Consider the following 24075-nt stretch of genomic DNA (forward strand, 5'->3'; position numbering starts at 1 on the left):
CCCTGTATGGCTTCAGTTTGCTACTTTCACTGTACTTATTGATGCCATTGCATACTCACTTTATCCAAGATTTGGTGATGGAAACCAAAACAAACGCTCTTGCCAAACCCAGTTGGCAATATCATTAAGGTGTCCTTCTGTTTCACTGTGCTTTCCATTATTTCTACCTGCTCCTCTTTAAACTTAATTCCAGCCTCCTCCTCTAATTCCTTGATAGCATCTTTGAACTCCATGATGATGATACTGATAGCTATGAATGGTCCGAGAACTACGAGCAACATTGTACATATGTACATATATGGCAGATGACGTAAACATGAATATTCATTTGCGCATGCCCAGATCAATTTACTTACGTGATATTTTCAAAATGGCGAGCGGCAGTGTCGATAGTGTCGAGTGGGGTTCCAGCAAAGATGATGGCGATTTCTCTTGTTTTCGGAGGTAATGGTGAGTAATACATAGTCGGCTAAAATATTCAACATTATGGTATTACAACATGTGGCTTTTTGTTGCGAATCCATGTGTCGTTTTGAACGGTGAGTTTGTGACAGAATTGTACGCGTCGCAGTACTTCCTAAAAATCGCATGGGATGCTTCGGGGCGCTGTTACTGTGTTACAGCGCCCCGCGACGGGGTTACTTCTAACGTTACAATCATGTCTTTTGTTGTGTTACTGTGTGTAGCCCAATAATCGATCACATTGCTGTGCTGTGGGTAAACCGGTCGCAATGGCAGTGCATTCAGTGGCAGTGCAGTGGCTCTAACAAGTTAGTGCACTACATGTTAAACTGTGTTAGGCGTAGGCCTAACGCTACAGTAGAAACTAAGTAAGATTAGAAATGTATCTGGGGTTGTAGAGATCAGGCCGAGATCAATCCAAGATGAGGCCCAAAACAGTTAAAAGACTGCAAGAGGATGTTGTAAAGCCTTGCCCATGGTTTTCCATAACCCCGTGGGGCGCAGCGCAGCGCTCCTTCAGTCCTTGTTCGCGTATTAAATTTTGGCTGGTCGCAGTTATCCCAGGTTTTCCATAGACAGAAAAATCCGTCTGTCTGTAGTGGTCTGGAGTGGAGGAGTCTTTTATAATTTATTGAATTTTACGGCTCTCCTCCTTGGACGCAGGAGGGGATTCCGTGAAGCCAGAGGCCCAGATGTAGTCTCAGCGGAACATATCCCCCACGACCCATGGCCATGGCAATAGTAACAGTACAGACCGATCTGTCGGTTTTAAGGTTTTCCAGTGTATCCCTGGTCGGCAGCCTGGTGTCACAGTGAAGCTTGGATCAATTCATTGTTTTGAGCCAGCCTTTTCTCCCCATGCACTGTAAATACTACGGTACCTGATCTGGACTTAAGAATAAGATTTAAGTTTAAGCAAGCGTACTCCTTACATAGTCATAGACAGACCAGTGGTGACCCTTCAAATTGTTCTTCATCATTAATTATAACTGAATACCAGGAGCCAAATTATGGTGCTGTACTCCTGTAGACCACCTTCTACTTTAATAATATGACTTGTTGTTATGCACCAAAAGATGTAGTTGTGGTGTCGTGAAGACTGACTTTGATACATGATACATGCAATGGCAAATGCTGTTTCTTGTTCCTGGTTTCAGCGCAAATCCCTGAAAATTTGCAGTGCATGGAATGAGAAAGCTAACAGAGACATGGAGACAGCAGAAGACGACATCGGCAAGAGACCGGTCCTTCTCCAAGACGCTCCCCTCGCAACAACGCTCCCAGGCAGAGGGTAGGAAGTCTCAAGATGGCGGTCCCAATGTTGACGGCGACTCCTTTGGGCCGTCGGGGAGCGGGGGTAACAGGAAGCGTCTGGGCAAGCACATCTTCCGGCATACCCCGCCAGCTGCGGCGTCCGTGTCTCCCGATGAAGGACGTGGCCAGAAGATGGGAGAGGAAAAAGAAAGGGAGGCACAAAAGAATGAGAAGATTCGCGCCCCTTCTCGCAAACTAAACCACAGAACATCTCCCCAACCACCAATTGAGAAGGAACACACACCGTCTGGTCACATGCAGGTAACTTGTGAGTTTGAACCTGTGAACATGTTCACAGATATTTGAGCTATGTGAGCTTGTTTAGAATTGGTTTCCATAGCAATAAATGGCTATAACATCATACTTCAGTACTCAACATTTACTCGTACAGTGTATGCAATTTATTGCAAGCACCAAATAGAGAATACATTTGTGAGATGTACAGCACATACTTATTTGTAAATGTTGTTAAAATATTCTCACTTTGTGTGTAGCAATATTGTGATTAACAGGCTTCAATAATGCCATATATGGGTCAATCCACGTCAAATCAACCAATTTTCAGACAATTTGTAACCCGACCCCCTTCAATTTTCTTTAAACTCGCACCAAATGTGCCCCCAAGTGTCTGATGGAAGATTCTAAAATATTTTGCCCCAAGGTCAAATGGTTGCTAAGATACGGCCTCCCATAGCAACCAATGCGTGGCCAAACAACAGAATTTAAATAAAATTTGCTATTTTTGATTGACTGCTGCAGCCAAGTTAGATGAGATACATTGCTCATTTTCTGTAAACTTGAAGAACTTTTATATGATCCTAACATGCACAATATATTACGGCGCGGATCTGACATTCAGTTATTGCGCAAGAGGTCACCGAAAATGGTGTTAAGCGTCAACGTTAATGTTTTTGGGTGCATGTTTGGAAGCTGATAACTCCAAAATTCAATTAGCTTAGAACCCAATATTATGCATATTTAGAGATTCTCACCTGCTCTACACACCTACCAATAATCGGCCGAAAAGTATGCTCCGTTTTCTTGAAGGGCGCCCTCAAAGTTCACTTTTTTCAAAAAGTTGCCAAGTTCAAGGTCACAAATCACCACTCGTCCCATCAAGGAGTGACACCAATTTTTGTGTATTGATAGACATTTACCTATATTTTCATGGGTTACCAAAAAACTTTTGTAACCGGAATGTTTAATAGCTTTTTTATGCATTCGAAAATGGTCGTAAACACCCAAAAATCGATGTAAATTGACATATAGGGTTTTCAGCATATTTCAAATTGGGGTAAATCAGAGGAAGTGCCAAGACACAATGGTATCTTCTGTGATGATAGTCTGTAACTAGTACCAAAAGGACATACATCACAAATTGTTTTGTCTTACTGGCAATGACCTTGAAAATGCACCTGAAAATCACAAAAAACAGTCAATTGATCAATTTTCCGTAACCATAATGGTGCTAAAGTGTGTTTACACCAATTTTTAGTTGTGTGCCATTTCAGTACTCATGGCGACTTTAAACTGAAAACTGCTAATCATGTTCCATTTCTATTCTATTTCAAGCTACAAATAATATTTGAAGTCATCTCCAGATATTTTGACCTTGAAATTGTTTTGAACACAGCTGTAAATTCCATAATATTGACATTATTCCCATCACACTAGTGATTTACAACTTTGTACACCATTTCAAACTTGAATTTCTCTTAGACAGAATGCCTGATCATATTTGTATTTACAATACTGGTAGTCTGTAATGAGTATTTAGATGATGTACTAGTTATCAACTGATTGTCTCAAATGACATTGACCTTGAAAATACAGCTGAAAATCATAAAAATCAATAATCGTTCAAAATAATTTGCAATACACATTTTACAGCCTGGTGTATACAGTGACTCTGAATTGTGTATGATTTTTATATTGATGAGTTACAGCTGATAATTGCACATTATTTCTTCCTTTTGTTCCATTTTGAGCCACAAATAATATCAAAAGTCAGTTTTGAGGCATTATGGCTATTCCTAAAATAAGGTCAAGGTCAAATGATGTACATATGACTTTTGATATTACTTGACCTTATTTTAGAATAGCCATAATGCCTCAAAACTGACTTTTGATATTATTTGTGGCTCAAAATGGAACAAAAGGAAGAAATAATGTGCAATTATCAGCTGTAACTCATCATCAATATAAAAATCATACACAATTCAGATTCACTGTATACACCAGGCTCTAAAATGTGTATTGCAAATTATTTTGAATGATTATTGATTTTTATGATTTTCAGCTGTATTTTCAAGGTCAATGTCATTTGAGACAATCAGTTGATAGTACATCATCTAAATACTCATTACAGACTACCAGTATTGTAAATACAAATATGATCAGGCATTCTGTCTAAGAGAAATTCAAGTTTGAAATGGTGTACAAAGTTGTAAATCACTAGTGTGATGGGAATAATGTCAATATTATGGAATTTACAGCCGTGTTCAGAACAATTTCAAGGTCAAAATATCTGGAGATGACTTCAAATATTATTTGTAGCTTGAAATAGAATAGAAATGGAACATGATTAGCAGTTTTCAGTTTAAAGTCACCATGAGTACTGAAATGGCACACAACTAAAAATTGGTGTAAACACACTTTAGCACCATTATGGTTACGGAAAATTGATCAATTGACTGTTTTTTGTGATTTTCAGGTGCATTTTCAAGGTCATTGCCAGTAAGACAAAACAATTTGTGATGTATGTCCTTTTGGTACTAGTTACAGACTATCATCACAGAAGATACCATTGTGTCTTGGCACTTCCTCTGATTTACCCCAATTTGAAATATGCTGAAAACCCTATATGTCAATTTACATTGATTTTTGGGTGTTTACGACCATTTTCGAATGCATAAAAAAGCTATCAAACATTCTGGTTACAAAAGTTTTTTGGTAACCCATGAAAATATAGGTAAATGTCTATCAACACACAAAAATTGGTGTCACTCCTCGATGGGATGAGTGGTGATTTGTGACCTTGAACTTGGCAACTTTTTGAAAAAAGCGAACTTTGAGGGCGCCCTTCAAGAAAAGGGAGCATACTATTTGGCCGATTTTCGGTCGGTGTGTAGAGCAAGTGAGAGTCTCTAAATATGCATAATGTTAGGTTCTAAGCTAATTGAATTTTGAAGTTATCAGCTTCCAAACATGCACCCAAAAACATTAACGGTGATGCTTAACACCATTTTCGGTGACCTCTTGCGCAATAACTGAATGTCAGATCTGCGCCGTAATATATTGTGCATGTTAGGATCATAAAGTTCTTCAAGTTTACAGAAAATGAGCAACGATCTCATCTAACTTGGCTGCAGCAGTCAATCAAAAATAATAAATTTTATTAAAACTCAGTTGTTTGGCCACATTGGTTGCTATGGGAGGCCGTATCTTAGCAACCGTTTGACCTTAGGGCAAAATATTTTAGAATCTTCCGTCAGACACTTGGGGGCACATTTGGTGCGAGTTTAAAGAAAATTGAAGGGGGTCGGGTTAACACCACTGGTTGATTTGACGTGGATTGACCCATATATGTTTTATATTGAATTAGTTCTGCAAATTCTCCCTGCAGCAGAACAGAGAGATGGGCAACCGCTCTTTCCAGTCATCCTTCGGCGGAGATCTGGAGTTTGACGATGATGTGCTGCTGGCAGTCGAGCAGGCCGAGGCAGACTTCAACAAATGTCAGGGAGAGAAGGCGTGTCTCCGAGAGAAAATCCAGCAGTCTGGTGCAGTACCGGCGGGCTCCATGCTACGGCAGAGTGCAAGCAGATCGGTGCAGACCTTCCAGGAAAGTGACAAGGAAAACTTTGAGGACGGTCGCCATTGCGGCAGTGTCCTGTCCCACCGGAAGAGTATGCAACGAGAGAGAAGCAAGAGCACAGCACATCGGAGGGACGTTGTCAGTGGAGACGAGAAAGCAGCAATGAACTCATGGAGCACTGTGCGTCATCAAAATCATATGGCAAACTCGAGGGAAGGTTCATCGCCACATGAACGACGATCAGTGGCCGGAGCACGTGGTTTCTGCGGGCAAGGACGGCCTGTGACGTCAAGGAGTGTCACTGAACAAAGACACATCCAGGGAAACCCCCTTTTAGTACCAGCAGCCAGCACCACATCTCAGGTTCCAGGGAATGGACCGCTGGCAGCAGAATGTAATGGTAAAAATGCAAGTAACATGAGTAGCAATTCCAAAGAGCTCCAAGAACCATTGACAAAGTTTGCAAAGAGACCAACCACCAAGAGTTCCGTGCAGTCACAGTCCAAAAGAGCGACACAGGTCATGGTAAAGAGCATTGCCTTCGAAGAAGTACCAGTATCTCACAAGAGAGAAAGTAGTGGCTATCTAGCTTCCTTCCTTGATGCTGAAACAGCCGAGTCTTTGATAGGGGCAGGTCCCCAAGAATCAAAAGTGACTCATGTTTTTTGTGAAGATTCACAAAGCCAAAGTGAGTCAGTAGTTATAGCGCAGCGGTGTGTGTCTGAAGCCAAACCTGTGACCCAGACAAAGGGAGCCTTTGAAGCCGAGACTCCGAGACATTGCAAGGGAAATTCCAAAGGTTAGTTTGATTTCGGTGTGCATGTGGATGAGTCTTTCTTGCACATTGTTTGTGAAGCAGACCATATAATTTGTGTTGCATTCTGTGTACATAAGGTAGTTTACTTCATACATTGATCACCAATACACAGTTCTACAACATTTTTACTCAGTTTTATTTTCATTCTTGTTACATTTAGGATTTGAATCACGAATTTCAACAAGGGCCACCACTTCCACACTCACCACTCCCAGCCATCCAAAGCGCCACACCCGGCAACGCACACCACTCCAGTCACCCATCTCTCCGCCTCCCCCGACATCCCCCGCAAGGGATCGCCTCCTCCTGTCATCCTGGGGTCTCCCAGACCCGGTCCTCCAGCAGTACCACCGGGCTGGCATCACAAAGATGTTTTCCTGGCAGGCTGACTGTCTAGGGGTGGGGCGGGTGCTGGAGGGAGGTAACCTGGTGTATGCTGCCCCCACAAGTGCAGGTGAGAAACTTAAGAATTTAAGCCAAACTATATTCAACATATTCAGCTATACCGTACTACACAATACCTTATATACTGTGCTCTAGTATTATGTCTATGTCAAGGTTTTACACTTGCCTGTAAATTGTGTTGTTTCTCCACCCAGGCAAGACTCTGGTTGCTGAGCTGCTCGTCTTGAAGAAAGTTCTGGAAACAAAGAAGAAGGCCCTTATCATTCTTCCTTTTGTTTCTGTATCCAGAGAGAAAATGTTCTACTTGCAGGTATGACATTTATGCAGAATTTGATTGATTTTCATATCTCTACTGTCATAGTGCCAGTAGTGTGCATTAATGACCTCTCCTTTTGTTTTCAGATAGGTTTCATTTGTATCAAAGTAATATTTTTTATAAGATATGTAGCATTTTTTTTTTCTGATTCTCTCTTCCATTACATTTATTCTCTCCTCTCGTGTGCATTTAAGAGCACAGAGTAAGAAATAGAAGGATAGAGACTCTCTCCATCTTTCTGTTTCTTACTCTGTGCTCGTACATGCACATCTTACCTCTATCACAGGATGTATGACACACAATTTTTGAGTAAGCATTAACAGTTGTGGTATACAAACATCAGGGGGAAAAAAAACAATTTATAGAAATGAATTTTTGTGAGAGATATTGTTAGCTCCTCTTTGTAGGTTATTGTGCTTCAGGCCATTAATGTGTTTCACCAATTTTCTCTATGCAGTGTACCCATGATTTTGTATGGTTATCTCAGTTGCTCTTTTTTTTCAGTATTTTTTTTTTTGTATGTTCATCAGTATCTTTTGTGCACTTTCAGTCCATGTTTTCAGAAGCTGGGGTGCGAGTGGATGGCTTCATGGGCAGCCACTCCCCGCCTGGTGGTCTGGCCAGCACGGACGTAGCCATCTGCACCATCGAGAAGGCCAACAGCCTGGTCAACCGACTGCTCGAGGAGAAGAAGATTGGGCAGCTTGGTGAGTCAGAGTGGGGTTTTGAGACCTTCATCCATTTCTTAGCTGGTGTGTAAATCCTTTGGAGTCTGAACGACCAGCAATCTCTCCTTAAGTTTGTGTGTATGTGTGTGTGAGTGTGAATGTATGTGTTCATCTGTAGTAGGGGTGTGATTGTGTAAAAATGTTTGCATTTTCTCCAGTGCATATGAATCATTTGTGTATTAGATATTGAACATAAATGAATATAATATCATCAATTTGCCAAAGTGTGCTCCAAACTGTGGAATTTACTGCTACCCTTGTCAGTAGAGGTTGGCATGACAAGGGGCTGAAGATTGCTAATGTCATAGATTTGAATTGTACCGGACGGCCTTTTTCGGTGCATGAAATTTGCTATTTGCATTCACTGCATATGGTGTAGACAAAGAACTTCGCATGCATTTTAATTTCAGGAATCTTGGCTCTCGTGAAATTTGCAAAATCAAAAGGCATGCAAATATTTCTTGTTTTACAGTATTACCTTTTTTCACCTATTGAAATTCGTATTTCTCCCTCGTTGCTCCTTGGAGCATCCCTAATTTTGATGTGTGAATATTTGCAGTCCTGCTACAACTGTATTATGTCTCATACGAACATATCCTCATTGGGGAAAAATTCATCATTGTGTGTCATGGACATTCACCTCTCCACGCAGGCATTGTGGTGGTTGATGAATTGCACATGATCGGCGATTCGCATCGAGGGTACCTCCTTGAACTACTCCTCACAAAACTTCGCTACGTGGTTGCTACTTCTCTCCAATCTGCTGAGCAGGATGGTGATAAGCAGAGGTGAGTTATAGAATCATTTGATTCTGGTGGTATGTTGAAAATGCGGAAATGTTTGCACGGCGCTAATTTTCACATATTTTTGCTACTTGTGGCTGGCTTGAGAATATTGCCATGATTTTCTCTGCACATTTTGAATTTGTTGAATCGTGGGCTTCACCAAAAGTGTCACCCTAGTATGACTATGTGTGTGCGTGCCTGTGCCTGTGCCCTAGTAGTATTTGTTGGAGTACAAGTGTGTCTGGAGCACGCGTAGTTTCTGTGCATGCAGTACTTTCAAACGGATTGGGCAATGCTTCTTTTATTAGATGTGAATGGACGAAAACACATGAGTGTAAAGCAATTATGCAGTGCAAATGCAAGAACCCACAAATACGTTTTTGAGCAGCTCAGGGCGAAAAATTAATTGCATGAAAATATTGACTTTTGCTGTACCACTGGAGGATACATGGGGAAAAAAGCTTAAAAGTTATGCGTGAATGGTGGCATACGGAACTATAAGGCCTCATAAAATACATGTAGTTTATTGATATATGTAGTAGGACCCCGTTTACAGTGCGGGGCTGGGCTGAGCCCGGCCTCAATTGCGGGGCTAAGCCCCGCAATTTTGTCCGTTTACAATGCCGAGCTCGGCCCGGGCTTGTAATTCAAACCTTTCATATTTTGTCGTAGTGGCGCTCTGCTTGTAAACAATTGCAATTTGGTATAGTCAGGTTTCCAGACCCTTTGCCATCTGGAGTCGGCAAAGGAAAAATCCTTTGCCGGACAAAACCACCTTAAACTATACTATTTTTCAACGTTGAGGGCGTTAATATCCTGAATACCGAAATAGTAGGGCAGAGGGTCTGGAAGCCAGACTAAATTTGGTACCGCATTTGGCCCAGTTTGCGTTTACAGTGAGAAAAGGCTGAGCTCGGCCATGGCTGAGACTACCTCCAGGGCTTGGCCAAATGCGCGGCCGATTTTTGCCCCGCATTTGGCCTTTTGCGCGTTTACAGTGAAATGAAGGCTGGGCTCGGCCACGGCTGAGCCCGGCCTTTTCACTCACTGTAAACAGAGTCATGGTTTTGTTTGATGACTCATATATTGTTCTCACATTGTGTTTGTGTTCATGCTTTGAGCGCTGTCATCATTATCATTGTTATTACTATTATCGATGCCGTTAATACTATCATTGTCATCACCATCATCAACATCAGCACCAATATTATTGTCATCATAATTCACAATGTATTCGTCGCTTTTGTCTTTACCTCAGTAACCCGATCCAAGTTGTGGGGATGAGTGCCACACTGCCCAACCTAGACCTGCTGGCCAGGTGGCTTGAGGCTGACCTTTACCGCACTGAATTCCGGCCGGTCCCTCTCTCAGAGCATGTCAAGATTGGCAAGACTCTGCATGACAACGCCATGGCCCGGGTCCGGGAGGTGGAGCCTCGCTTTGAAGTCAAAGGTCAGTGAGAGATGTGACTTGTTGACCACTAGAGGCTGTCTTAACTCGTCAGTTCTTCTACAACTTTATAGAGTTCATCTTTCATTTGACAGTATGACTTACACTTTGATTGACTTACGATGAAAGGACACACAGAAATGAAGGGAAGAGAATGCAGATAGTGTATCTACACATACATACAAATTGTATTGGAATGCCTGTGTGTTTGTTTTGATGTCTGTATCTTGATGTGTGTGTGTGTGTGTGTGTGTATTGCTGGGGGGGGGGGGAGGGGGTATCAATCTAATCAGCCATTTGGCCTCTCCTCTTCAAACAAACAGTCAGAACATTTTGTCAAGTTCAGCTAATTTCATAATGTGTATACCAAGGCATGACTTTGTTTGTGGTAGAGATTATCTCATGCAAGGAATTTGCCTTTTATTGCACAAGAACAGCAGAATCCCTGCTGCAAGCACAGAGCCATTGGAGTTTATGTTGCATAAAGTCTGTAATCTTGAATGGCGACAAGGACACAGTGAATACAGTTTATATTGCATGAATAGTTCATGATCTTGAATGCAGTATAACAGATTGCATACACAGGAACAGAAAAGTCACACCTACGTGTACACGGACGCAGTCAGTGCAGTTAATGTCGCATGAATAGTTCATGATCTTGAATGTAATATACCAGATTGCATGCACAAGTACAGAAGAGTCATGGCTGCAAGGACGCAGCCAGTGCAGTTTATAACACATGAATAGTTAGCGTGACTTTGAATGCACTATACCAGATTATTTGCACAATAACAGAAAACTGAACAATTTGGAATTAAGAATCAGTCAACACTATTTGTAAATAGTTCATGCATGGTTCCTCAACTATTAAACTACATTGAAGATGATGTGAGCAGCCACTGTTACACTGCACAATCAACTCAAATAGAGTTTCAGTTGAAATGGAATATCATGACAGGGTAACAATGAGTCTGGAGTCCATTGATTCTAGGCTAAATTATTAGCGCATGCTTACCATGGGTATTTTGGGGGGTATTTCAAAGTAAAGTAAATTAATGTCAACGTTTACTAATACCTATCTCAGAATTCATGATTGCAACAATTCATGATTGACAACTCATCACAACATAAACAATGAATGTCAAGTGGTGTCATTTCAACCAATCACAGATCACATTGCACTTTGGCATTTTTAATGTCACAGACATGACAATTCAAACCCAATTTGGGGCAGTCTTATAAAGTTCCAAATCCTCCAACTTAGTCCTGAAACTTCTATCTTTTGCACCAAGCATTTTAAGTACACAGAAACAAAGAAAAAGCGCATACAAAGGATTAAACTCCATCACAACTCTGGATGGATGTTTAATTTTTTTCAGCATCACAGACATCTGAGTAAATAGACAAGGCACCTAGCAACAACGACAAATACATTTAAAAAAAAACATATCCTCTGAACATTCGGCATGTATTCAGGCTGTGTATTCATCATGACCCACATCATTAACAGAATCTGGAAAGAAAATGGATAAAGAGCAGGGGTGGGTCCAGGATTTCCGTAAAGGAGGGGGGGGGCGCAGAGTGAGGGAGCGAAGTGACTGAGCCCGAGCGAGAGAAGCGAAGGTGTGGGAGGTGGGTGTCCCCCCTCACACGGTAGGGAAATTTTGTACATTTATGTTGGTCATCGTGCGATTTCATGCATACTTATGACTTCGTCAGCCTCGATTGTGTACAGAGCTCCATTGGGCTGCGCCTTCACTTAGACACAATAATTTGCTGTACATGTAATCTTTCATACACTTCAGAAGGTAATTTGGACAGGTCTTTGAAGTGTAAAGTGCATTCTTTGGAGTTTTTCAAGGTGACTCCTGGGGCCCGTTTCGTAAAACTTGTCATCAGTGACAACTGCCACATTTCTATGACAAATTTGCTCTCAGCCAGATGCAAGGATTTCAGTAGCTTGTCACATCTATAACAACTTGTCACTGATGACAAGTTTTATGAAACGGGCCCCAGATCTCTTCATCTCCGGCATCTACTCGGAAATTCAAAAGAGCTTTGAAATTCCCCTGGTTAAGAGCTACAGATTCTGAGTCATCTCTATGGCCCCGCAGCACCCAGCCCTGTCGACCACACAACTCAATCAACTTGATGATTGATATCAAGAACTGCCGATTTTTCTCAACCGGTAGTCTCTCTCTCTCTCCGCAAGACTGTGATCGATCCTTGTCTCTGGCCTTTTTCATTGTCGTGTAGAACACATTCATGGAGGCTGTTGCGTTTCTGTGGTGTTCAAGTGTACTGTGTTCTGCTAGGTCTGCCTCAGCATCCTTCCAGTTGCAGCAAGGCCGCAATATCAAAACCTTGCCCGGTACACCATGAATAGCTTTTGGTTGATATAGAATGCATGGAAGACAATAAAATCCGTCTTCACTTTCAAAGTATGAAATGAATGGATAAATCTGAAACCAATCATATTTACAGTATCGTAATAGCGGAACCAGACTCTCTTCTTTTGTCCTTGAATTCGGAAGCTGGGAATATGACTTTGCGGATGTGGAATTCTCTTCTCTTTGAGCTTCAATCTTATCTCATCACTGTGCCTTTCTCCGTTCTTTTTGTACATTTGTAGTTTGCGATATCTAGGTTGGTATCTGGTGGAAGAGGAGGTTTTGGTGTTACACGACAAGAGGGTCCTTCAGCAATGCTTTGATTGCTCTCAGAATGGCTTGTTAAAGGTTTTTTTTGTCTCGGTGGTCTCACGCTCTGGGGAATCTTCTGACTTTTTTTTTTCTGAAAAGAACAGAAATATATCACTGTTTCAATTATTCGGTTTAACAGTCTTGTACTAAACAGTCAAATTTATGCAGTATGCAGTAAGAGTTAAAAAAAAAAAAGAAACCGAGATTCAATCTAAAATTATTTCTAACCTAGCATCAGCATAACGTAACGTAAGAATTCTAGGCCAAGTTCTATTTTACAGTGCCCTCCCATTATAGCAAAGGCGTTTATAACAAAATTCTGGTTACAATGAAATAAAGATGTAGGCCACAACATTATCCCCACTATGTCTTTCATTGTTTATTTGTTCAGTTATAACAAAATTCTGATACAACAAAACAAAATTGCTGGTCCCGAGGGCTGCATAATAAAGGGAGTCCACTGTAATTGAAGTGGTGCAATGCTTGCATTTTTTACTTATAAAGTCTGCATTCCTGTTTTCTCCATCTCTTAAAGGTGACGAAGACCACATCGTGACTTTGTGCCTGGAGACCGTTTCCCAGGGCAACGGGGTGCTCATCTTCTGCCCCACCAAGAACTGGTGTGAGAAGCTGTGTGAGACGGTCGCCAGGGAGATATACAGGCTTCACCAGGGGCAACTACCCACGGGCAGCACAGGTATTGACTGATGTTGCAACAAGAGCACCAACTAGCTGCAGTTACTACAGTGCACCAGTTGTAGTTCTCTTTGACTTTTTTTTGACATTTCTTCATTATAAGTTTAATTTCAAATAAGGTAGACTCAATAGCCTATATTCAAGAAGGTGGTGTAAATTTAGTTCATGTTTTATTCAAATTTTTTCGATGTAAATGTGTTTGACAGATCATGAACGCCAGCAGACATCCAGTGATAATCATGAGTTGATGCTGGCATATGTAAGTTGCACCTATTTCATTCTATTTTTTATCCATGGACTAGATTCAGATCATGGTTTTGATTTAAACCATCTTTATGAATATGGGCCATAATAATTTACTTATGATATATTTGTGTTATTAATACATAACGGGACATGTGCACAAGATGTGTATTGTATGAGTTCATTTTAATTGATATCTTCATCAAAAGGTTTTTGGTCAGAAGCTTTTAGATCACCTGTAAATTACACATATAAATTTTACCATGACAAGCAAGGCCTTTTTATGACAACAGCAACAAAAAATGACACGCTTATTATAGACCCTTCCTTTCTCATGCATAATGAACATGTTTATGCCATATACGAGGGGCGACTGAAAAGTTTTGAGCCTAACATAGAAAGGATTAAGATATGAAGGCCAAATTTGGTCCATGAAGTCTTCATTATATCTTACTCCTACCAAGCGAATTTCTTGGTCATAACAATTTTTATCCTTATTTTACAGGTTCTTGAACTTTCTGTATCAGGTGATTCATAAAAAATGGACAAAATGATCACAAAAGGCGTCTTGTTTCACCAGGACAATGCTCCAGCGCATTCATCAGCGGTTGCAATGGCAACCATTCATGACTGTGGATTCCAACTAGTTCCGCACCCACCGTATTCACCAGATTATAGCCCAATCGGACTTCCACCTCTTTCCAAACCTCAAAAAAGATTTGGCTGGACAACGCTTCACCACTGATGAGGAGGTCATTGATGCTGTTGACTCCTACCTGGAGGACCAACCAAAGAACTTCTACTGCAGTGGCATAGAGGCACTACGTCACCGCTGGAGGAAGTGTGTGGACTCACAAGGGGATTATGTAGAAAAATAGAGCAATAAAGTACTTCTGCCTCTTACAATCTCTTGAAGGCTCAAAACTTTTCAGTCGCCCCTCGTATGTGACACGTGAAGAGATAATGATGCTGGAATTCTTCCATAATTCTTCTTCAATTTCGAACAGGATTCACCAAGGCCTCTCAAATGCTGCCGGTCAGGCTTGACCAGCGCGCCCTGCGGGATGTTTGGGAGCAGCTGAGAAGGACACCGGTCAGCATCAACCCTGTCCTCCGCAAGACCGTTCCTTATGGCGTGGCATACCACCATGCGGGTAGGTGCCCATCTTTCAAGTCTTGTCATTTCAAAATTGATGTTCTCCTAATCAATATGCATGTACCAAAGTATGGTAGCCCTTTTCATGTTCAACCAATTTGGCTTACCTCTGCTTTGTAGTGGCACCAGAGCCTTGTGTTTTATAGGACAAGTTCACCCATATATACCAGTATGTGTGGATTTAGTGAATGAAGGAATAACCAGTCAAGGGAATGTGTACTTCTTATAGAAAGTGAACTTTTGTTGAATTCGTCTTCATTCATTATCTTCTTTATATCATACTACCTTATGTACCCCAAAAAATTACAACAGGACTCTCCGCAATGATAATTGTGACACCGCTCAGCCACTGCATGTTGAGCATGGGTGCATATGCTCAGATTAGAGGAAAAATTACAACAGTTCTCAGTTCTGTCTCTTCCCCCTTCCCCCTCTCATTCTCCCAGGTCTGACTTTTGATGAAAGGGACATCATAGAGGGCGCCTTCCGTCAAGGCTTCCTGAAAATCCTGGTGGCCACTTCCACTCTGTCCTCGGGGGTGAACCTACCCGCCCGGAGGGTGATCATCAGATCCCTGATGTTTAATCGGAAGGTTATCGACCCGCTGACCTACAAACAGATGATAGGGAGGGCAGGAAGGAAAGGAGTGGACACAGAAGGTGAGCCCTGACCTCCACTCAAGACTGAAATTTATTTTATTTTCTGCATCTCGATCATGCATTGACATGATAAAGTTCCTTTTTTACGTATTTGCTCTACAGGTTGGATATTCGATACAAGAAGCGTAACTTAGTAGCATGTCAGTGTTGATTTTATGCAGCTGTTTTAATTGTTACTTCAATTAGGATGGGAGATATGCTTAAACACATTCATCGTGTGAGATCTGAATGTTTTTATGTGTACTTATGAATATTCTTCATTTGAATGATATGTTTACTGAAATCAATTCCCCCTCACTCATGAATGTATAATGTGGACTGCAATCACATGTTTGAAGTTTTTGAGTTGTCATGGTTACCTACCGTCTTCCTCATTACCATAAGTATACTTCAAATATTTGACCTCCTATTTTGAAACTCTTTCCTCATGCAGTACCTTACATGATTTGTGAGCGTCATTCACTGTGTTCATCGGCTACTGGTCATTTATTCTTGACATACCTGCTCATGTGTTGATTCTCAAAGAAGAAACATTAATGAACCGAATTATAAGCACAAATCACATATACGCATGTTATGCCTTACTTTCAGCAAAGTATTCAGTCAAGTGAATAGAGCTTTGGAAATTTGGATGTGGTCAGAGAATGATAAGAAGCTCAAGCTTGATTTACCTATCAGTGAAAGGTCTTGCATGAAAGCCAAATTCCAATCAAGATGGCGTTCGCATCTTAAAACTGTCTCTTGCATGAAATTCCCAGGGGAAAGCATCCTAGTGTGCAAGCCCAGTGAGAGAGAGAAGGCGTCGAAGCTCATCAGATCCCAGCTTCCCGCAGTGCAGAGCTGCCTGGTGAAGAGGTCGGGGGACGACCTCAGCAACAGTCTGAAGAGGGCCATCCTTGAGGTAAACTAAGCATCGGTAACTGAAGCGCAGATACGCATAATAATGATATATCTTGTATGATTCTCAACACTTTGATATTTGTTACTCAGTTTTACCTGAGGTTGCTGGTCGCAAGTGATGGTAATGGTTTGTAGTAGCATCAACTTTGATATAATGAGCAGAAGAATCAGTCCTGATGAGAAAGTTTTCCTTGAGGATTACATACATCAGGGAAATTGCGGAAACGATAAAAATGACAACAACAAAGTATCCTTAGGGCTTGTAAAGGAAGCTGCTGTAATAGTTTGACTACAACATCTGTTGTGCAGTACTGTCCTTTTGCATAGTACACAAGACAGCAGTTCCAAGTTGATTGTCATTGAATGAAATTTTAAACTAATTCTATCTGTCAGGAGATGAGTAAGAACCAAATATCATACCAGACTTTAACCCTAAAAGGGGGGGAGGGGGTGAATCAACCCCCCTCTACATTTTTCGTGACTACTCCGCCACGCGAAAAATTTTTTACCGCGCCGTTCGCTGACTTTTTACTTTCGAGTCTCATGCATCTTTTGACATCATTTTCGTGAAAATCGCCTGTACCGTTACGACGCTGCATGACCTTTTATACATGCCTGTCAGACCGAAAACAGCTCAAAAACGTGATTTTGTGTATAAAGTCTATGCAAATGGAGTTTTCTCTTCTTATTCATATAGATATGATTATTTTCACTTCCATAGGCTGAAATCAATTAATTTTAGCATAATTATGCTTGAAATAGGTTCTGTCATGAATTTTGCGAAAAAAAATTATAAAACAAAAGGTCGAAAAACACAGAAATACATAAGAAATTCATAAAACAATAAATTACATAAGAAATATCAAGGGGGGGTTGAATCAACCCCCCACCCCCGGCCACAGAACACCAAAAAAAAAAAAAAACGGCCGGGTGAGGGTTAAATAAGATGCTAGAAATATCATCATGAAAGAGAGAACAAGTACATGAGAATAACATTCTACACACTGTAAATATTCAAGTGTGGCCAATGATTGAAATGGTTAAGATTGGACACTGCAACGGATTGTTTTTTGTGGAGCGAGATATATAAAGTTGTACTTTATGAAACAAGATTTTTACTGCCCTCTCCATACGATGAAGATCACAGTTTGTTTGTTTTTTAATCAAAATCCTGTATTGATTGTCTAAATTACATCATTTTGGTCACTCATAACGCAGGTCATAGCCAGTGGTGTCGCATCATCTCCATCCGAAGTCAAGGCTTATGCTTCAAGCACACTCCTTGCAGCCAGTCTCGCAGAGGGTCAAGCAACCAATGACCCAGAGTCGGACCTGGACACGGAATCGGCAGTTCTTCATTGCGTCAAGTTTCTGGAAGAGAATGAATTCATCAGACTGCAGAATGTTGAGTCTGGAGGTATGCAATCCATCATGATATCTCCCAATGAAAGATATGCTTGATCATTATTAAAATGAAGAATGAAAGGTAATGGTTGTGATTGGTTTTTGTTTAAACTCTATACCGGGTATACCATATATCTCTTGGGGGGTTTTATATTTTGCGAATTTTGTGAGTTGGGAGCAATTTGTGAATTTCTTCATTAATGAAGTGACTAGCAGAATCTTGGTTTTGAAGTATGTTTTGTTTTTTCATGGGCGCATTTGTGAATTTCTGCGTTAATGAAGTGACTAGCAGAATCGTGGTTTTGAAGTTTGTTTTGTGTTTTCATGGGCGTATCCAAGTAACTTGATGAAAAATAGTAGGAAAAAATCATAATGCAAGATATGGAACGTATTTGGATATTTGTTTTACCACATAAGTGATGTTGAGGGTGTCGTGAATCAACACAAGTCAGTATGCATTTGAACAGCATGTATTCTTTAATGCCCATGTAGGCAAATAGGAGAATTTTTTTTTTTTTTTGATTAAATGCCACTTACACACAACCAACCCTATATGAATTCAATCTTCTGTCACTATGTCCTTCCTGCCTTCAAGCAGGACAGACCAAGGAGAGATACTGCCCCACCCAGCTGGGGAGGGCAACCCTCGCCTCCGCCCTCTCACCAGACGAGGCCCTTCGTGTTTTTGCTGAGCTCCAGACGGCCCGCAAGAACTTTGTCCTGGAGAACGAGTTGCACATCCTCTACCAGGTAGCTGAGATTATATTCACAATATTTCTGTCCTCAAAGGGATTTTTCTCTTCCATTGTGTTTTTTGTTAGCTTATTTCCTTGGAAACCTACAATTCCTTCAAGCTTTAGCTTTTCATTGGTTTCTTTTATGTTTCTCTGCTCTTTTCCATCTACAATATCAGCATATCTTTCCTAGCCTGACAAAACCTTGTCTCAAATTTTTGTGGCAATTGTTTGTTTGTTTTTTTGATAAATTGTCAGATAATAAGTCAACTGATGTCCTGTCCCAATCGTAACTTTCTTACCCCCAATCCCATTTATGATTGTGCTTTGGTTTCCAAGTTGTTGTTGTTGTTGGGTTGGGTTTTCTTTTTTGTTGTTCTCCTGAACATCTGACATTGTTGAAATACAAGGTTTTGTCACCTAACAGCGATATGACCATTAAAAAGTGACTTAATACTGCATGTTGTGCATTTTGCGTTACAACAATGTGTTCATGTTTTTGAGATATATGACAATAAACTATGCTGAAGCTGGAGAGTACAAAACCTGTCAACACAAATGCAATATTTCAATACACCCAAACCAGGTGACTCCCATCTACGACCAGGGCTTCCAGCCAGACTGGTACCAGTTCGTCTGCAGCTGGGAGAGCATGTCGTCCGACAAGCGGCGGGTAGCCGAGCTGGTGGGGGTGGAGGAATCCTTCCTGATGAGGGCCAGTCAGGGGCTGGTCACCTCCGCCTCGCGATCAGCCAAGGTCCAGAAGAGCATCGCCATCCACCGCCGGTTCTACACCACCCTGATCCTCGCCGAACTGGTGAACGAGGTCCCGCTGCCTGTGGTCGCCAACCGGTACAACTGCGCCACCGGGCAGCTGCAGTCTCTACAGCAGTCAGCTAGTACTTTTGCTGGTGAGTCAATGTTGATATATGGCATGGTGGGAAAACTGAATTATCGGTACTGTAAAAGACACATCTGTGACTTACAATACTGCTCTTTCATTCTTTATGCAAAGTTTAATAAGGGTCAATCTTTGAAATGCTGTGTTCAGCTGCTCTCGTAATTTTCTGTAAAAAAATGCTTCATTGACATGTAGTTACTCAACACACTTTACTCTCATGCCCCTCTGGTAATCATTATCAATATCTTGCAGAAGCACATCACTGTTCATTACATTTTGTGTAGAAGACAGAGCTACTGCTCTCAAAGAGTAATATATTTGTAACTTATGCTCTTCGTAATCTGTTCACCCATCTTCTTTTTTTTTTTATTCCTTGTCTCCTTCTTCTTTTTCTGTTTCTCCTTCTATTTTGAAGGCATGGTGACTGTTTTTTGCAATCGCCTGGGCTGGTGGAACCTGGAGCTCCTCCTGGCCCAGTTCCAGAGCCGCCTCAACTTTGGGGTGCAGCGCGAGCTGTGCGACCTGGTGCGCATCTCGCTCCTCAATGCCCAGCGGGCTAGGCTGCTGTACGACGGGGGCTACCAGACAGTGGCCTCCCTGGCCGCCTCCCACCCAGCTGATGTTGAGATGCTGCTGAGGAATTCAGTGCCATTCAGGAGGTGAGCAAAACTTGCCTAGCCTAGGTAGTTCTGTGTGTGTGTGTGTCGGTCTTAACTGCATCACACTTGTAGAATCTGTTGCAACAGTCATGAAAATCATATGGTCTTACTCACACAAACGTCTAAAGCATTTCCACTCCTACCATTATTATTAACCAGAATTACGAGGTTCACATTTTGTATATTTGGGTGTTGCAGAAACTTACATGCACCCCATACTTTTCTCTTATACCACTGGGAATTATAGATCTGTAATCAGCTGTTAGTGTGAGATGAAGAAGTTTATGCTGCTGAGCTTAAAAATCCTGTGTTTTGCTGTTCTCTTTCAGTGGCAGACAAGCCCAGGGCGAGGCCGCCTTCGAGGCCTTGGAGAGGCAGCAAACAAGGTGCATATGGGCCACAGGGAGAAAGGGGTTAACCGAGGCAGAAGCTGCTGAGCTGATCATCTCGGAGGCCAGACACATCGTCCAGGCTGAGCTGGGCATCGAGCGCTTGGCTTGGCAAGGGGGCGAGGGAACCAGCGGTCAGCAGGTGGAGAGGAGTGCCAGTGTGGCAGGTGGGAAGGAGACAGTCCATGAAGATGCGGAAAGCAAGGACTGTGGGAGAAACATGAAATCAAAGCAGAGAATGGGTAATACTGCCAAAGAACCATCAAGGGAGACTGGCCTTGAGTGTCACAAAGTGACTGTGGAATCTGTTTTGACAGCTAGGGAGAGTGCAAAGGAGTCCAGTGGAGGTGTCAGCAGAGATGCAGCAAGTAGTGTAGCGTCTCCTCCTACTGGACGAATGCAGCCCAAAGCAAATGTTGAAAATCCAAAAAGAGCTGTCCTCCCAAGTAAAGGCAACACTGACCGGAGTGTGAGGGAGAGCCAGAAAAGAGACACTCGAAGCAAACACCTTGCAATTGGTGGGGAAAGTAATGGAAGGTGTCAAGATGAGAAAAATGAAAGAGAAAATAAGGAATCAGAGATGAAAGACATTTACTCTGAAGAAAAAGTTATGAAGGGTGAATTGTCACCTGTAAGTGAGGTTGTGGATATGACGCTGAAATGTCGGGGGATTCTTAATCAAGTGGGAAAGAATCAAGTATTGGTTGCTGCAACAGTTCACCCCTACCCAAGTGCTCATTCATCACACCCCACTGGACAGCCAGCAAAACCAGAAGGGAAGAATGCACTTTCGACAAAGAAGCCAGATGCTGCAGCAAAGCAAACTGACAGTAAGATGATTTGCAATAGTCCACCTCAATCAGGAACTGTAGCTGGCACAGCCGATACAGATATTGTGCCTGCAGGAGCAGGAGCAAGTGGGCACACCATTGTCACCGATGAGAGGAAGCGCACTCACCCGAGTGAGGAAATAACACCGCCATCAGGGCCAGATGGACCTAGGGAAGGAAATGGCAGCGACGGGAAAAAGGACACCTCGCCAGACCTCTTCTCTTGCCCCATTGAAGATGAAGAGCTTGTAGAAGCCGTGCATGCCATTACGGGAAAAAAGAATTCAGGGACATCCCCACAACAAGAACATGCTCCCAATCGAGGCATGGATGCCCCCAGCGATGGTGAAAAGTCATCGCCCAGCGAAGCAAGAGAAGACGACAGGAGTCCTTGCTTTCCCTCGATGGATTCCCAGCTTGAAGAGTTCATGGCTGCCTACTGCACCCAGAATGAGACCATTGCTCAGTCAGCAAGCCCCGACCTCACAGGAAGCAGGAAACGGATTATGCCACCAACTGCAGGTCAAACTATCTGCAGCGATAGGGGTAGAGACTCTACAAATGCAAGCATAAAGAGAGATGGTAATGAATATCATTCTCAGAATGCTTGTGCCAAGGAAATCTCGGATAGAAGTCAGGCCCAGTGTGATGTACCTGTTGCTGAATCATCAAGTGACCCTGATAACCAAGAAGTTGAGAGCACTCAGGATGTATTGCTTGCAGCAGCCATGTGCGAGTCCTTTGACTCTTTCTCGAACAGTATCTTATGTTCTCCCATCAATGCAAAGAGGAATCACCCAAGACCGCCAGGAACTACAGAAGAGATATTGAGGACCCAGGTGCAAGCTGGTCACCATGCTGCTGTGGGCGTAAGTTTGAATCAAGGATCAAGGAATGCACGGTGTAATCCAAAGAGAAATGCAGCTGCTGCTGTAAATGCAAACTCTGATTTGTCCCCTCCCATTCTGGATGATGCAGTCCAGGTGTGTGAAGGAGCAGAGAACAAAGAGAAGCATCATCCGGTGAACTGCACAGAAGGGACATCTTTGAGACACCTGCAAGGTGGAGAGTCCAGATGCCACCGAAAGTCACCATCGGATGCTCAAATTAGAAGTAGTCTATCCAAGAGAGCAAAGTCAGCTGGTCGTGCTAAACGTGGCGAATCAGTACCAGCAACCCCTACGACTTGTCGAGGAGGAAGTGAAAGGAAAAATGAAAGTAGTCTCTTGAGTCCGGGGACTGTCGCCATGCTTGATTTCCTGGCCGGGGATGATGATATAGACATGTTTACTCAGCTGAAGGAAAGCCCTCAAGGAGATGCAGAGTCGTGCAACATCCAAGTTCCTGCTGGCAGGGACTTGAACATAACCGTTGTAGCTAATCATCACTCTGCTAAGAAGTTAGAGAAGAGAAAGAAATTGCCATGTAGCGATGGCTCCTCTGGATTAGCAAGAGCAGCAGCTCATTCAAATGGTGTGGTATCACAAGGCATCGTGGAAGATGGAAACAGTTCTAAAGAGATGAAGTTGTCTGGTCACACTGAGAAGCAAGGAGGGAAAGAAGAGGCTTATAGTCACGTGAAAGAGACCAGGAAGGGGTCCACTGTGAGCCGAACTTCACAGACAAGCAAGAGGAAAGGGCGAGGTGATGACATATCTTGCCCTCCTAAGCGGCAAAAAACTCCTCCAAGAGACACACTAACCTGTGATAAGGGAGACCATAATTTGATAAATTCCCGTCAGCCTAGAGATAAAAGTGATTCACCGTCAGAAAGGAAGACCAGCGATTCGGGAGACTTTATACCTCCAACGCCACCAAAGCCAACCCAAGGCACACCAAAGCTGCTCAGAGCCACAGGAACCACTCGAAGGAAGAGTCCACGGATCGGGAGCAAAGCATCTTCTCAGCACCCAAAGAAGCTAAAAGCATCCCCAAGCAAGCCAGCTTCAGCTACAGAGTATACATCTCTAAGAATATCACCAATGAGAAGGCAGGGTTTGCAGGAGTCAGCAGCAGCCAAAGATACAAAACAGCTGAGGACAAATTACCCTATTCCCACAACCACTGCAGCTCCAGGTAAGGTGATGCCTAATACCCATCAATCAACAGGACAAGCAGATGATGCGGTAAAGGGCGGAGCTGTCCAGACAGCACCCATCCCTGCAGTGACGCCTTCAATGCCCTGCTTGGAGAGCCAGATGTTGCATCAGGAGTGTGACGACCTCTTTTCTCAGGGCACCCTCGACGGCGGGAATGACCTCAACGTGGCTATGGACGAGTTTGATCTCAACCTCAAACTCAGCGTTGATAGCGACGTGGAGATGCCTTTTTCTCCGAGAGCAGCATCAGGGCCATCACTTCCACTGCTCCTTGATTCATCATCACATCCACCTCCAACAGCATCCTCTTTTACCTACCCTCAGTCATTCAGCAACACCCCATCCATCCCGTCCTCTGATGGAGCCTTCACGATCATAGATGTCTGCGCCAACGTAGACCTCTTCCACACATTCGTGGCAGAATGGAAGCGAAAGAAGAGGTACTCGGTCTCGGTGTCATGCGAGAGGTACGAGCCACCAGCGCAACAGGGCGGTATTGGAAGCAACTTTAAAAAGCCAGGTGAGTCTTTCTTTTAAGCATCTAGATCTGATGATCAGTGTATTTTGTAGTTTGATCACTGTTGTAGGGGTAGAGGCATCTCACATTTTG

General features: G+C 42.6%; 1 protein-coding gene across 1 annotated transcript in view; it reads left to right on the forward strand.

Annotated features, from left to right (window-relative positions):
* The first annotated feature begins 1650 nt into the window (after nt 1–1650).
* The window catches only part of LOC139728522 (DNA polymerase theta-like), a 41429-nt gene continuing 19004 nt past the window's right edge, over nt 1651–24075 (forward strand). Inside the window, exons 1-16 of the mRNA XM_071639459.1 lie at nt 1651–2037; nt 5381–6392; nt 6571–6864; nt 7010–7125; nt 7682–7838; nt 8512–8647; nt 9903–10096; nt 13331–13492; nt 14742–14888; nt 15337–15549; nt 16308–16450; nt 17668–17866; nt 18452–18603; nt 19174–19498; nt 19904–20147; nt 20477–23985. Coding sequence (XP_071495560.1) covers nt 1651–2037; nt 5381–6392; nt 6571–6864; nt 7010–7125; nt 7682–7838; nt 8512–8647; nt 9903–10096; nt 13331–13492; nt 14742–14888; nt 15337–15549; nt 16308–16450; nt 17668–17866; nt 18452–18603; nt 19174–19498; nt 19904–20147; nt 20477–23985 — 7390 coding nt within the window. The remainder of the gene's footprint in view (nt 2038–5380; nt 6393–6570; nt 6865–7009; nt 7126–7681; nt 7839–8511; nt 8648–9902; nt 10097–13330; nt 13493–14741; nt 14889–15336; nt 15550–16307; nt 16451–17667; nt 17867–18451; nt 18604–19173; nt 19499–19903; nt 20148–20476; nt 23986–24075) is intronic.

The sequence above is a fragment of the Diadema antillarum genome, unplaced genomic scaffold (assembly GCF_040938485.1).
Source record: "Diadema antillarum isolate AM-2024a unplaced genomic scaffold, OU_Dant_1.0 seq00000182_RagTag, whole genome shotgun sequence".
In the NCBI taxonomy this organism is placed as follows: Eukaryota; Metazoa; Echinodermata; class Echinoidea; order Diadematoida; family Diadematidae; genus Diadema; species Diadema antillarum.